This window comes from Carassius gibelio, chromosome A11 (genome assembly GCF_023724105.1).
Source record: "Carassius gibelio isolate Cgi1373 ecotype wild population from Czech Republic chromosome A11, carGib1.2-hapl.c, whole genome shotgun sequence".
NCBI classification, from domain to species: Eukaryota; Metazoa; Chordata; class Actinopteri; order Cypriniformes; family Cyprinidae; genus Carassius; species Carassius gibelio.
The window spans coordinates 6,825,068-6,839,496 of NC_068381.1; the positions used below are offsets into that span (position 1 = coordinate 6,825,068).

Here is a 14,429-nt window from a genome sequence, read left to right on the forward strand (position 1 = left end):
CAGTCATTATGGCAAAATAAACCAACAGGAGGGTGATTAGGACCTTGATTGTTTTATTATGTGAGAAGAAAGAAAGTGATAGAGTCATAAGAAAAACATTAAACTAGTACAGCCATGTAAAAAGTCAGCCTCACCACAGTAGAAAGGACATAAAGATGAGGAGGAGGATCACAAAAAACCCGGCCGCCATCAGCCCGTACACCCACAACTTGACACGGCCATCTGTCAATCAAAAGAAACATGAAACATCTGGTTGAGAAAACTCTCATCAGAATGATTCAGAGAAGGCTTGGGAGAAAATGCTGACCATTATCTGTCAATCAAATAATCTACCCGATACAGTGCTGCAGGGATGACGTGTGAGTTTTTGGTTAAATATCTGAATTAAGGTGTGTGTTTAACACAAGCTCAATATACTTTCATGTCTTATTCTACAACATAAACTGCATCATTAATACCCCATTTGGATTTTTTAAAAAGGTTTTACTCATCTTGAAAAAGGCGGTTGCTAACAAGTGGTGAAATGGGGCAACAACAAGTTTTCAGGACATTAAACATCACACCAAACAGGTTAACTTATCTACTCACTAGTCAGCCTCATTGCATCTTTAATCATGCTTTTGCAAACTACTCTAACTCATCAGAGAACTGTTTTTTTTAGTACCTGGTCCAAGAGGCTGCAGTGCCCAGTCCTGGATGTGGTGCTCTGGTCTAAGACGACCTGCGGTGGTCTTCACATCTGCCTTCTTATGGTCCAGTCCTGGGGTTCTGGTACAGTAGTCGAGGAACCCATGAGAGGTCATGACCTCCGTGAAGCCCTTCTCACAACCACAGACTTCATTCTAACAGAAAGACAGAGAGAGTGATGGGAGAGAGACTGGTGACAGCTAGATATTGAAAAGTGCTGTTTTCCACATATGGAGCTATTCAGTTGTTAATTGCACGGCATTAGAAGGTGAGATGAATAATACCGGCATTTATATGTCACCATAACAGACTGTCAATTGAGACCACACTTTATAAACTCTCAGCATCTGTCACAGTTCATTTCCATATAAAAACAGTATTCACTGCTGGTAAATGTTACATTGTTGTAAAACATGGACGGGCCGATGTAACCATAACAGCAGTTGTATTGTATTCTCAAGAACACGTCATATTTAGCTGTAGACAATGGACAGTTTTTTTTTTTCTATTAAATCGTTAATCCTATTTATGATTCAAATACAAGAACAAGAGTAAGAATATATTTTAAAATGTTCCATTTTAATTTTAATTTTAGTTTAATTATTTTTGCAGATATTTCCTTAGTCGATTTTTATTTCAGTTTAGTCTTAGTAATTTTAGTACTTCAACTTCAATTTATTTAATTTAGTTGTATAATGCCCCCTCAGATTTCAGATTTTCAAATAGTTGTATCTCAACCAAATATTGGCCTATTTATTCCGCTTTCAGATGACATATAAATCTCAGTTTTGAAAAATGTACCATTATGTCTGGTTTTGTGGTCCAGGGTCACAGATTTTCTTTCAGCATGATTTCAGTTATGTCAATGATTTTTAATTGCTTTAGTTTAATTAACTAACAATACTGGGAGGAAGGAGAGGAAAATTTTGTGAATTTTAATAAAAAAAAAAAAAAAAACATTTGTCAGAATTTAAAAAAACAACAACAAAAACAACAAAAACACATTTTGGATGAATGATTAAGATTGTGTGTCCACAGTGTTCTGGGTGTCACCTGTGTGCAGAAGGAGAAGGGTTTGGTGCAGGGAGGGTGACACTGTCGTACGGCAGAGGGCTGGTTCTGAGCAATGCAGCCTCCTAAGATAAAAGATAAAAATGCACTAAGATTAAAATCTGCCATTGTGCATTCCCATGCTTAAAAAGCTATTAAAAATAGGATAGTAAATAAGATGATTTCTGAATTAATGCATTCTTAATGCAGTAGTGCACACCTGTGACATTGACTCCATCAGAGCGTTGGCACCAAACCAGTCTACGGTTATGCCTCCATTCACCGGTCATCCATTCATAACTAAGACATGTTCCTCCTGGAAGAACAGACAAAAACACACTACAGTGCTTTTCTGGTTTAGTGTCTGAACAACACTTCCTGTCTATCACTTCTCAGTCTTGGAGCTATTTTCACAAATAGCCAGAGAGGAAATAAAAGTGTGGCAAAACAACAGCTTGGAAATGTTCTAGGTGAAGAGAGGAAGAGAGAAACGGGTTTATTTGGGTTTATCTTTTAAATGTGGAGGACTGGTACTTCATCAATATCTGTGAATCAGTGTGTTGGAAATACATAGCGTGTGAAAAAAATAACAAAATATATACATTTTAACCTTAAAAAATAAATTTGACATTATTTCACAAAAAAAAATCTAACTTGATTTTCACCTAAAATGCACTTTACTGTTTATTTTATACAGTAAAAAAGTTATATTGTGAATGCGTAATATTGTGAATGATGGCAAAGCGGATTTTTTTAGCAGCATTACTCCAGTCTTTAGTGTCACATTATTCAGAAATCGTTCTAATATTACAAAAATAAATAAAAAATCAGACTGTTTGGTGTTTTTCTTCTCTGGCTTCCCACAAACCTCGGCATGGCCGTGTCTCATACATCTGGCTGGGACAGGTGTCCTGGTTCTCCGGGACCTGGGTGACTATGGCTCTAGAACGAGCCTGTCGACCCCATGTCTCAAAACTCCGTCCATCCAAACACAGCAGCTGACACAAACTCCAAGGTGACCATTTGGTTAGGTGACATTCTCCTGACGTGCGAGATGGAAATTACAGCCGATGAGCAGTTGCAAAGAGCTCCTCGAGATCAAAGGTGCTGATTCATCACTAACGAACTCTTCATTAGGATCAATATCACTATCAAAACATCACTAAGGTGTAATTATTTAGCTGTGTGTTTAGTGGGATGCAGACCTGGACATGGGATTGTGCAGGGCTGCAGTAACTCAGTCTCGCTGACTTTGCTCTGTGAGTTTCCTACACACATTTTATCCTCTACTGGAATGGGCTGAGGAGGACCTGAAAGAGAACCCCAGTGCACTACACAGGATATTTCCCTCCGACTTACACCCTCGCCACAGTCGGCCCCCTGCAAACAGACAGACATAGATTACAGAGAGAGCGCTAGAGGATTTCAGCTGTCTAAAGATCTAAAGATCTAAACAGTGATGTTCTTTTTGGCTATTTAGATGTATTATTCATTTTCTGTGTGCTGCTGAAATATATCAGGTAATTCTTCTAGATTTCAGTTATTTAGGAAGTGTAAATCTGGCGGGTAGAAAGAAACCACTCCAGATTTAACCATAATATAATATAATATAATTGGCTCATAACACCGTGAAGAGGCCTCCGCATGGGCTTGTGTCCAACACGCCAAATGATTCACAGCCAGAGAGTGTTTCTGAACGCTTGTGGTTCTGATTGGCTAAAAAAAGTGTGTTGCTTCCCTGAATCATGTTTTTTTTTTTTTGTTTAAGCTGCTTACAGAACCCAGGTCTGTCATAGAGGCTCATTTGGTTGCTCAGGCCATCTATTTCAGTGAGGCTGGAGTGAGATTTTACACATGGTATAAAAATGCACCTTTAATTGGTAGCATTTATTCTACTAAAAAGACCTGCTGAGACACTAATGAAGGAACTTTCTATTTTATTGACAATTTATTTGTATCTACATGGTTTGAAGACCTGCTTATTTCATCGAGCTTGCGGCGTTTGATTGCGTCGGAGAATTGTGGGGGATTGGCTGCATGATTTTCTTTATGTTATGTCTTGTTGAAATGTTATGTTTGCATGAATTTGAGATTTACTTATAATTTATGGACAGCACTTTGGTCCATTTTAACGGGTTTGAAAGTGCTTTGTAAATAAAACTTGAGTTGAGTATTAGTTTCTTAATTTCCCGTATATCATATACTTTTAGTTGCTAAATGAAACACAAATACAACTTTGAATAGGGTTTTCTTCAATACCATTGTTTACTTATATGTGGTGACACATCTGCATTAAGATCTGCGATTGAGAAAGAGAACTCTATCAGAGTTATTCATAAAAGCCCAGCGAGGGTGATTTTATCTCCTATGAGCACAGCGAATACCCTGATATGATGGGTTTGCTTTGACAGTTTAATGGAAAGCAGTAGCCTTCAGCCATGCCAATTTTCTTTAGTCTGATCATTTGTGCATGTAAAGGACAGTGTCTCAGCAACAGATGCAGTTGTTTGCTTGAGTTTAACTCAGTCAGGTGCAGTGCATCAGTTCTACCTCCACCCTGCACGGTCTCCAGTCCCCCAGTCTCCAACTGTAGCATGGCCTGATGGGACAGGGGTGAGTTTGGGAAAGCTGAGATGGACAGGGATGACCTCCTTCTCCGGCAGGCTGCAAAACGACCCTGGACCGTGTCATCTGACCTGGAAAATTCACATAGAACAAGACACAAACACATGGGATCAGAAGTCCAGTGAGAGCTCTGTTTGCACACTGAAGTTTAATAAGCGCCCTGGGAAGTGTTTACTCATGGGGCCTGCAGAGCCTTGAATTGAGATAAATGAGACTGATAAAAGCTTTTAATTAAGTCTCTAACAACAGCCAAGTTCAAGGAAGCATGACTGAACTCTCAAGGGTGTAAACATCTTTCCAAAGATACTAGATTCTTTTTTACTGGCCAGTGTTGAAATGGAAAGCCCCACTTATGTTTTCATTAAAGTTATATTATTATAAAAAATATTAAACATTTATTAATAATAAATAACTAAATTTGTTGTTGTTGTTATTAGAATTATTCATTTTATTTGCCAGTATAAAAAAAAAACTAAGATTTTTTAAATAAAATATTTTATATATATATATATATATAATATTTTATTGTGCAATTTTGAGAAGGAAAGCACTACTTATGTTTTCTAAAAAAAAGTTTTAAATTGTTATATAATTATAAAATGTTAATAAATAATAATAATAATAATAATAGTAATAATAATAATAATAATAATAATAATAATAATAATAATAATTATTATTATTATTATTATTATTATTATTATTATTATTATAATATAAATTGGAGATCATACTTTGGTTTCCACAGGAGTGTGAACATTCTGACCAGGTGGACCACTCTGTAATCAGGCAGTTAACAGGGCAGCCCACCTCACAGGGGGCAGAGAGCTTTCCACGTGAAGGACCCAGCTGAAAAAAAGAGAAGAAAACAATAAACTAACTGGATTTCTTTGAAAGCTTTGGTTGAGAGAATTCTAGTGAGAAAAGTACAGTTACCTCTTTGCACATGCTCAGTTCCACCAGCTTCCCGTCGCTGCGGACACAGTTCAGGAGTCTGGTCTTCATCCCATGGCCACACACTGCATTTTCACTGAGCTGACAGCTACTCCAGTCTTCACAACATACCAAAACACACTTCACTCCCTGCACTATATCATGTGGGCTGAACGCATTTTACAATCTGTAAATTATTAAAGTGTGTATGCTTGTAACAGCACCTGAGTAAACGTAGGAGTATTTGAGACAGGTTATATTGATACAGGCTTGAGTCTGATTTAGATCTGGGCAGGTATGATCTCCTTCTGGCCACCTCAAGACACTTCTACTCCTCCACCTCAAATCACCGTCATTACAATCCTGGAGGAATGCAGGCATGAATCAGACATGCAAATACACCAATACATAATCTTTCATTTATATCCTAATGGGGACTTCCTATTCATCGTGTTTACAGTAATGCAATTTTCATGTCTAAGAGACAAGACATTCTGGAGGATTTAAAGGCAGTAATTTGTAGCTTATATTTTTGGTAAAGCACTCAGTTGTGCTATTTGAGTTGTAAAATGCTTTTTCAGGACCTCCGTTTAATCATGCACCTTGCAAACAGTGTAATTTTCTATTTATTCATGTGCAATGCCAGGCACTCTAGACTTAAAAATGCATTACGCTAAACACTATTTTCCTTTGCTTTTACTAATGTAGGGATAGGCCACAAGTATTTCTATTGGTAATCAACACAATGGCACAAATGAAGAGCTAAACTTGCAGAAGAAAAATTCCCTTAATATTGTCTGATTATAATTACAAAAGAAAAATCAATGCACCTTTATTTTTTTATATGAATTAAGATTATTTAATCACTGATGAAGTCATTTCTTGTGGGACTCTCAACAGTCCATAATCCAAACGGAAGATGGTAGCTTTTGCTATTCTCCTGGGGTCAGTTTTAAAAAGTTCAGATTTATAAGTATAATAAAACTTTTGTTAACTGTTATGTATTTCAGTACTACTGTGAACCAATTTGTTAAATCCACTGCAATATATTCACTAAGGAATAAACACTTATTTCAATCATCCCATCATGACAAGCTTCCCTCCAACCTAACATTTTATGATCCATTCATCAGCCCCTCCATCTATTCATCCATCAGTCAAACAACTGACCATGGTGCATTTGGTCCACTGGCTCCACTCTGATGTCACACAGTGGGCGGGGCACGGCAGTAGACAGGTCTCGATTCTGATTGGCTTTTCCTCCTGGTCACACAGCGAGTCATCCACAACCTCATCCTGATTTTCTCCTCCCTTTTTCATGCACCTTTAGGCCAGAGACAAACAAATTTGATCTTACCCTAAAATTTAGATGTCTAGGGTGATTGTGGCACCTCTTAAGCAAAAAAATAAAAATAAAAAAATGTTACAGAGTGAGAGCACAAAAACAACTAGAAAATGTTGTTGAGTTATAACATTACCCATGGTTTCCCATCATCCCCTGACCTCACTTTAGTCTGAAGGACAGAGTTACGACCTCACTTATCTTTAAGAAGCAGAGTTATGACCCCATGAATCTGTTTGGCACTGTTGTGACCTCTCCTCGGATTTGAACGCTGACTTATGAGACAATTTTGCTGTGTGATGAACACAGGATCTGTTTTATCATTGTGAGGTAAAACACAATATACTGTGCTGCTGTTCTGTGGCAGAACGGGTACACTTTAAAAGAATTTCTCAGTACGAGACAACATATTTTTATTGAAACTTTTTTTTAATGACTTCAGAGATAATTTGCTTATTTCAAGGCTCAACGTAATGATCTCACTGGATTTTGCTGGTCCGGAAGCCCTCTCCGCACACAGGCTGGGTTGATCCAGAGTTCTTGAGATTGTTTGGTGGGTTTAGGACACACATGGACCAGGACTCCACTTCCCACACATACTGACTGCATTCAGAGTAACAGGGCAGTACCTCAGACACCTGATCACAGACAAGATGTTTATAGTTAGGGCAGCATGCACACAATTGTGTGGTTTGTGTGTCTCTGTGTATACAAGTATGTAAAGAAAAAAAATATAGCATTCTAATTCTTATATAAGCAGACACATAAACATGTAAGTGCAAAATATTATGAACACAAATACACACAATTCTCTAGGGGACTCACCTGAGCCTTTGTAGATATTCATATCAGCAGAACATGACCGGCAGCAAAAACACAGAGGGGATAGGAAAGAAGTGAAAAGAAAATATATTGAAAAGAGACAAAATGAAAATAATGGTAAAAGGGAAAGAAAAATTGGAAAATGTAAAGGAAGGAAATGAGAAATGAAATGGAACAGACACATAAAGAAAAATATATGAAAAGGCAGAGGAAATGAATGGGGAAAGAAAGAAGAAATGAAAGGGGTGAAAAGGAAGAGAAAAGCAATAGTGTAAGGGAGAGTAAAGCAATAAGTAAACAAAGAAAAGAAAAGAATGGGAAATAGAAAGGGAACCAGGAACCGAAAATTAAAGCAATGGAATGGGAAAAGAAACAAAGAAGGGGAAATGGAATGGATGCAGAAGCAGAGTATATTAAAGTAAGAGAAAATTAATGGGGGAAAGAAAAGGGGAAGGGGAAAGAAAAAGGAAGGAAATTTAAAGAATATTGCAATGTAAAGGAAACAGAAAAGGGAAGGAACAGGAAAAGAAAATGAAAGAAAAGGGAAAGGAAATGGAATTAATGCAGAGCGAAAAGAAAAAGAAAAGGAGGGAAGAGGAAAGTAAAAATAAAGGAAAGCAAAGGAAGATGGAACACGGAAAAGGGAAAAAAGGGAAAAAGGAAAGGACATATTTTCCATTAGTTTCTATTGGAACATGTTTGACCCCACCATAGATTCGTTATTTAGTGGTTCATTTATATGAGCGAAACTGAGCTGAAGTAAAATTCTTGCCGACTCCAGTTCAGATCCATCAAACTTTAATGTTGCTTGACCTGCCCTGATGAAATATAAAATAAAAAGAGTGAAATAAAAGGAAAAGGCAAAAAGCAGGGGGGATAAGAGGTTCAGTCCCTGGAGGTCTTGGTCCTCTCCAGTCTTGTCTTAAAAGAACAGCAAGTGGTTGAGAAACATTGTGGAAACCTGGGGAAGACCCCCAAAAGCCAGGCCAAATGAATAATAAATTATACAGTAGGTTTACACACACACTGCCTTGTTCTCTGTGACTCTCACACAGATGAAGATACAATATGTATAATTTTATGAACACATATAACTGAGGCATGTATAATTTCACAGCAGGTGATTTTTCCTTGAGGCTAATTTAAATAGACTAAACAGCTCTATTATCAATAATAACTAGCTCTCATGACTACTCATGTCTTATTTAGACTGATTAGTATCTTCATTTCTTACAAGATCGATAAAGTAGAAGTTGATCTGAATAATCATTCACACCTGATTTTTGTAATCGAGTTTTGGGCAGGGCCGACCTCCATTGAAAGGCTTCTCTCGTAGCCACTGAGAGCGAACTTTCACCCCCCCTCCACACGAGGCGCTGCAGGCGGACCAGTTCGACCACTCGCTTAGCTTACAGTCCGTAGAACAGGCTACATGACACGATTCCTCTTCATAACCTGTGACAGCATACACGCCACTTCTTTAGAGGTACATGGAAGATACATACAATCTTAATTACAATAGTACAAAACAAAACAACAAATATTGTATTTTTATTATATATATATATTTGGAACATCTATGCAGTTCATTTTTGTAAATAAAGAATAAATTCAAATGTCATAGTATCTTAATATTTATCATAAGTTAAATTTTTTTAAGAATTTGCAAAGTTATCGTAAATCTATGATTTATTTATTTATCTTAAAAGACAAATTTAATTTAAAATTTAGAATAAAAGTAATTTAAATAATTGTGACAAAATGTGCAAAAATAAAAATGGTCTGAAAAACATATAAATAATAAATTCATTATAAATGGTAATTTATTTGATAGTTTTGGAAGAGTGCATCACCAGGGCTTCTACAGAGAGCTGGCTCCACCAATCGTCCCAGGTGATCCAGACAGGCAAGAGCTCTGTAGTGTTTCCCGTGCCCACACTCGCTGTTCTTCCTCTGAGCTCGCCAGTCCTGGACTGTCTTTTGGCCTTGAAGGGAAACTCCTTGGATGAAAGGATGGCCAGCAATGTTTTTTGCTGGTGAGAGCAAACAAGGAGACCAGGAACCCTGAGCCTGGGTGTGAAACTCAGAACAAGGACATGTTTCTTTCTCCAGGAGAGGAAATGTCTCTTCCTGCTGGCATCGCCAGCGCTTCTTACTGCGACCTGGGAGATTGGATGGAAGGGGAACTTGGATGGTGTGTGCGCTCCCACAAAACATTTAGAAAATCGGAATAGTTTATGGTTGAACATGTTACCTATCAGAGATCGGGTACGAGTGCGCCAACTTCCACAGCCTTGACACTCGGTGAATCTGCTCCAGGAGGTGAAGCTACATTCATCTCTGCATGGCACACGACATTCCCTCACCGGGACGGGCATCAGTCCAGCCCACCTCAAACAGTCCGTCACATCTGCAGGAGAATCATCCGCACCAACACACGTCACCTCTGAAAACATCACAGAGATAGAAAAGACATCAGTTGCACCGTTCGAAGTATGATAAAAAAATTTGGACACTTTCAAACTTTGTCAACAGTGAAATGTCGATCTGATCGATGTGACAAAATGTAAATTCTGTCAAAAATTCTGTATGATTTTTCTCTTATTTTAAAAATGTCTTATTCAGTTCAATGAAGGGTAAAAATATGATAACAGAATTATCCTTTATGGGTGAAATATCCCTTAAAGGTGTACAAATACATTCTAAAGGTCTTCTGTAAAACACTAGTCCTCAATCGTTTTCAATCAGCAGAACAAATTAGGGTACAATATTTGTAAAACCTTTCTTATGTAAATAGTTTCAATGAACAATTTAAGTAAGAATGGTTTTAAAAATAATTTACATGAGCCCCTTTCACACTGCACGTCGGACCCGGCAAATTGCCAGAACATTGCCGGGTCGCCTTCTGTGTGAAAGCAAACACGTCCCGGGATTGATTCCGGCATTGAACCTGAGTCGGGGACCTAGTAACATTGCTGGGTCCAATCCCGGGACAAGTGCTGTGTGAACAAAAGCCAGATCTAATGCCATGTCGAAGTGGTGACGCGCGTTATCGCGCGACTCTTTTATTGGCTGTTTTGAAGGAAGATCAACGTTCGCGACAAAAAAATATGTGCAAACTGTAATGAAGCAGAGATGCTGATGCTGAGATCGTTTACTAGCTTCAGTGAAAGTATAACGTGCATGGCGTTTTCGACTCGTTCATTACACGTTACACCCTGATGTCACGTGTCGTTACGGGATCTTTACGGGTTGTGTGTGAAAGCACGCACATATCCCGGGTAATCAATGGCAGTGTGGAAGTGCAAAATCTAGTGACCCGGGAACAATTGCCGGAACACTTTACCCATGTATTTGCCAGAACCGCAGTGTGAAAGGGGCTATAGATAATCATTCTGCTTGTGTTTCCTAAATGAAGCCCACTGTGCACATCTTGAGGGAGTCATTTATTTGCTGTCTGCTGCAAACCGCATTTTGAAAGGATCCCTACTGTGCCTTGATAGGCCAACACCTTTAAATTTACATGAAGCACCAGCAGGATATTTTAAAAAGGGCCCAGGAACAGAGATGTCGGATGTCACACCATGCTCTGTGTCCCCTTTGTCATCTTGACAATTTTCTATAAGAGTAGATAGTATGGGGAAAATTACGAAAAAAAAAAGACCTGCAGGCAGTGAAGAAGTCCATCTGAATTTCTAAGACGAGTAATGGTCCTAGAGTAACCCACATTTTACAGAACTTTCCTAATAAAACTTTAAATCATACAGAGATCCTAATCTGTCACTTACCTCTTTTCTCTAGGCCAATACCGCATGCCTCTGTGGGCCCACCCACAGCCTGCCTCACCCAATCAGGTACCAGAATGCACTGATGCCAGCGGTGGGTCTGCCATCTGCCAGGAAACATCAGTGCACAGAAAACATGTTGCGGCGTCTGGCTAATATCCAATTATATTTTCTGAACATTTTGTATTTTGTTGGCACATCTACGCATTGCCACATTTTAATGGAGTGACACCACATGGTTTGATTACATTTGAGCATTTTTCTGTCTTATAAAGGACACTATATAAAAGCTTTACGTTTATTCATGTTAATATTGTTTTTCCTAATTTTCCAAATCAAAATCACATTTAAAGTTCAATTGTTTTTTGCATTTTTCATAACAAAGAATCACTAATAAGCTACTGGTAATTATATTATGTTGATATCAAGTTTAGGTAACACTTTAGTATAGTGTCCAATTCACACTTATAACTAGTTGCTTATTAGCATGTCTATTATTAACATAGTGGCTGTTTATTAGTGCTTATAAAGTACATGTAATGCATGACATCCATAATCCTACCCAATACCCTAAACTTAACAACTACCTTATAAACTATTAATAAGCAGCAAATAAGGAGTTAATTGAGGCAAAAGTCATTATTAATGGTTAGTTAATAGTGAGAATTGGAGCCTAAAATAAAGTGAGACCCAAGTTTATAATGATTTACTTGATTTTTACGTCATGATCTATATGTAGCTTTGCAATAATCAGGTTGATTTATGTCACACTGAAGACTGGAATAATGACTGGTGAAAATTCAGCTTTGCCATTACAGCAATAAATTCTATTTTACAATTTAAAAAATAAATTGTAATAATATTTTACAATATTACAGTTTTTACTGAATTTTGATCAAATAAATGCAGCTTTGGTTAGCGTAACAGACATCATTTATCGCTCATTTAACCATTTCTCTCTTTACCTGTAAGTTGGGCACAGAGGGGGTGGATCACATTCTCTCTCCTCATAAAGAGTATCTGGGCACTCTTGACCTCCATTAGCAGGTCTCTGGATGATGATCCTGTGACGAGACTGAGTTGGTGCACTGGCATTCACTAGAAAAGCAAAATTCACAGTATTGGGAGAAAAATCATGAAGTGAAAATTTTGAGCTTGTCAAGTTGTTCCTGGTTAGGACATGTTGTTAGGATTAGCGGTCTACACGTTTACCTGATAAACAGGAAGTGGGACAGGCGCTCCATTCGCTAAATGGTGTGACTATGCAGTCAATGTTGCAAGGTAAAGGACAAGACCGGATGGAGTCAGGACGAGAGGATTCAGGACACCTAAAGTTGATAAGTATGAGATTTTCTGTATGAGTGTTCTATATACAGAATTTAGGATGAAAGCTTGTGTGTTTCTTTACCATTTTGGCAGCACATGTCCATTCCCAGCTCTCCTGCATGTGATTTGGCGCATCTGTACCCCTGTACCGCAGGTGGCATCATTCTCCATCTGTGGAGGTGCACTGTTACCTTCACTCTCGACTGTGATGGTGTTTGGCATACAGGGATCCCAAGGTGAAGTATCCCAGTAGTACACTGTGCATGGTTCTGTGCCACAGGCTCTCCACTGCACCAGCTCAGGGGCCAGAGGACATAGCTTTCCTTCTACAAAAAAAATAAAAATGTACTGTACGTATAGATATTTAAGAACATAGACCCTTATGTTTGAGGGGTCAAACAAAGGATGTGTCCCTGATGATTATGTCATGAAGGGAGAATCTATAATTAATGTGAAAGAGCTAATTTATGGGGACCAGAATACAATAAGGGGATGACGGGACAAAGACTAATAGAACATTGTTTTAAACTGGGGATTAGAGATTTGACCTCGGGTCAAATCAGAGCATTTTGAATTAATTACATTGAAAGAGCCTCAAAGAAGCCCAGTTTTCCACTGTTTTTCTGCAACAACTGGAAACGTTACATTTCCAACACTTTTTCATAGTTTGTGCTTTGTGTAATTATTGTTTATACTCTTGAATGTTCGCAGTATAACTTCACAAAACATAATCATATCATCTTTATCGTAATCAAAATGTGATGTTCAAGAAATTCAGAGCTCAACTTGTGCGCTAATCACTTGGCCTGGTGTCTTATGTTCGCTGCATGAAAGAAATGCTTGTGAACCAAATGTTCAATCTGAACTCACGCTCTCCAGGAAGAGCCAGAACAAGGCGTGAGCGACTTTGTTTCCCTTCTTGGTGTTTACTGGAGCAGGATTGGGAACATGAAGTCCAGGGACCCCAGTGTCCCAACACACAGTCCCCAGGACAGGGCATCTCACATGACTGCAGGACTGGAGGAGGATCTCCTGAACACTGATCACTAGGGACCGTCTCACCTGGAACACCAAGATGAAGATCAGACAAAAAAAAAAAAATCTTTCTCATTTTCTTTATTTATATCAACATACCGGATAATGTTTATTATCTTTTCACAGCTTCCTTTTGAATAACACTTATTATTTCCCAACAAACAAGCATATTTAATTAACGTCTTAATGATACAACACAGGGAAATATGCAGTTTAGTTTATTGCCAAAAAACAAAATGAGAACATTGCTATAAAGATCATGGTTTGTTTTAAGCACAGAAATATCTAGGTTTCCTCTTATCTTGCACCTAACAATCACTTTTCATTAATTCAAACTGAATAATATGCAAATAAGATGTTTAATAGCATTCTGATTGCTCTATTCTTTTCTCCAAGACTGTGATTTGGCAATATTAAGGCACTTTTTTAATTATCAGACAGCTTGAAAATAATTATTTGATAATGAATGCTGAAGTAAAATATCACTCAGTTCAGTTTGGAAAATACTAAATGCTTCACAGCTAGCTAGCTATATAGATAGATAGATAGATTGACAGATGGACAGACAGACAGATTACAGGAAGAGCAGTATTTCCCGAAACATTCTTCAAACGTTGGCCTTAAAAAAATCTCTCCTTAAATCTCTCTGAATTGTATGCATTGGCTAAAATATAAATGCACAAATATAAATGCAAAAGGTTTTTTTTTTTTTTTTTTTTAAAGAGACTGTCTCATCAGCTCCTAATATTTATTTTTATGACCCCTGTAATCACCATCTTTCCTGTTGTGTTATAAGGGTTTATTTTATTTTATTTTCACATGGC

General features: G+C 37.9%; 1 protein-coding gene across 1 annotated transcript in view; it reads right to left on the bottom strand.

Moving 5' to 3' along the window:
* The window catches only part of LOC128022184 (thrombospondin type-1 domain-containing protein 7B-like), a 48,362-nt gene that overhangs the window by 1,345 nt on the left and 32,588 nt on the right, over positions 1-14,429 (bottom strand). The window contains exons 8-27 of the mRNA XM_052609491.1: positions 13,441-13,632; positions 12,653-12,896; positions 12,457-12,572; positions 12,210-12,342; positions 11,248-11,351; positions 9,714-9,905; positions 9,313-9,621; positions 8,736-8,914; positions 7,121-7,275; positions 6,466-6,619; positions 5,520-5,658; positions 5,299-5,414; positions 5,097-5,211; positions 4,288-4,433; positions 2,943-3,117; positions 2,606-2,779; positions 1,958-2,053; positions 1,741-1,823; positions 665-842; positions 135-222 (exon numbers count right to left, since the gene is read on the bottom strand). Coding sequence (XP_052465451.1) covers positions 135-222; positions 665-842; positions 1,741-1,823; positions 1,958-2,053; positions 2,606-2,779; positions 2,943-3,117; positions 4,288-4,433; positions 5,097-5,211; positions 5,299-5,414; positions 5,520-5,658; positions 6,466-6,619; positions 7,121-7,275; positions 8,736-8,914; positions 9,313-9,621; positions 9,714-9,905; positions 11,248-11,351; positions 12,210-12,342; positions 12,457-12,572; positions 12,653-12,896; positions 13,441-13,632 — 3,088 coding nt within the window. The remainder of the gene's footprint in view (positions 1-134; positions 223-664; positions 843-1,740; positions 1,824-1,957; positions 2,054-2,605; positions 2,780-2,942; positions 3,118-4,287; positions 4,434-5,096; positions 5,212-5,298; positions 5,415-5,519; positions 5,659-6,465; positions 6,620-7,120; positions 7,276-8,735; positions 8,915-9,312; positions 9,622-9,713; positions 9,906-11,247; positions 11,352-12,209; positions 12,343-12,456; positions 12,573-12,652; positions 12,897-13,440; positions 13,633-14,429) is intronic.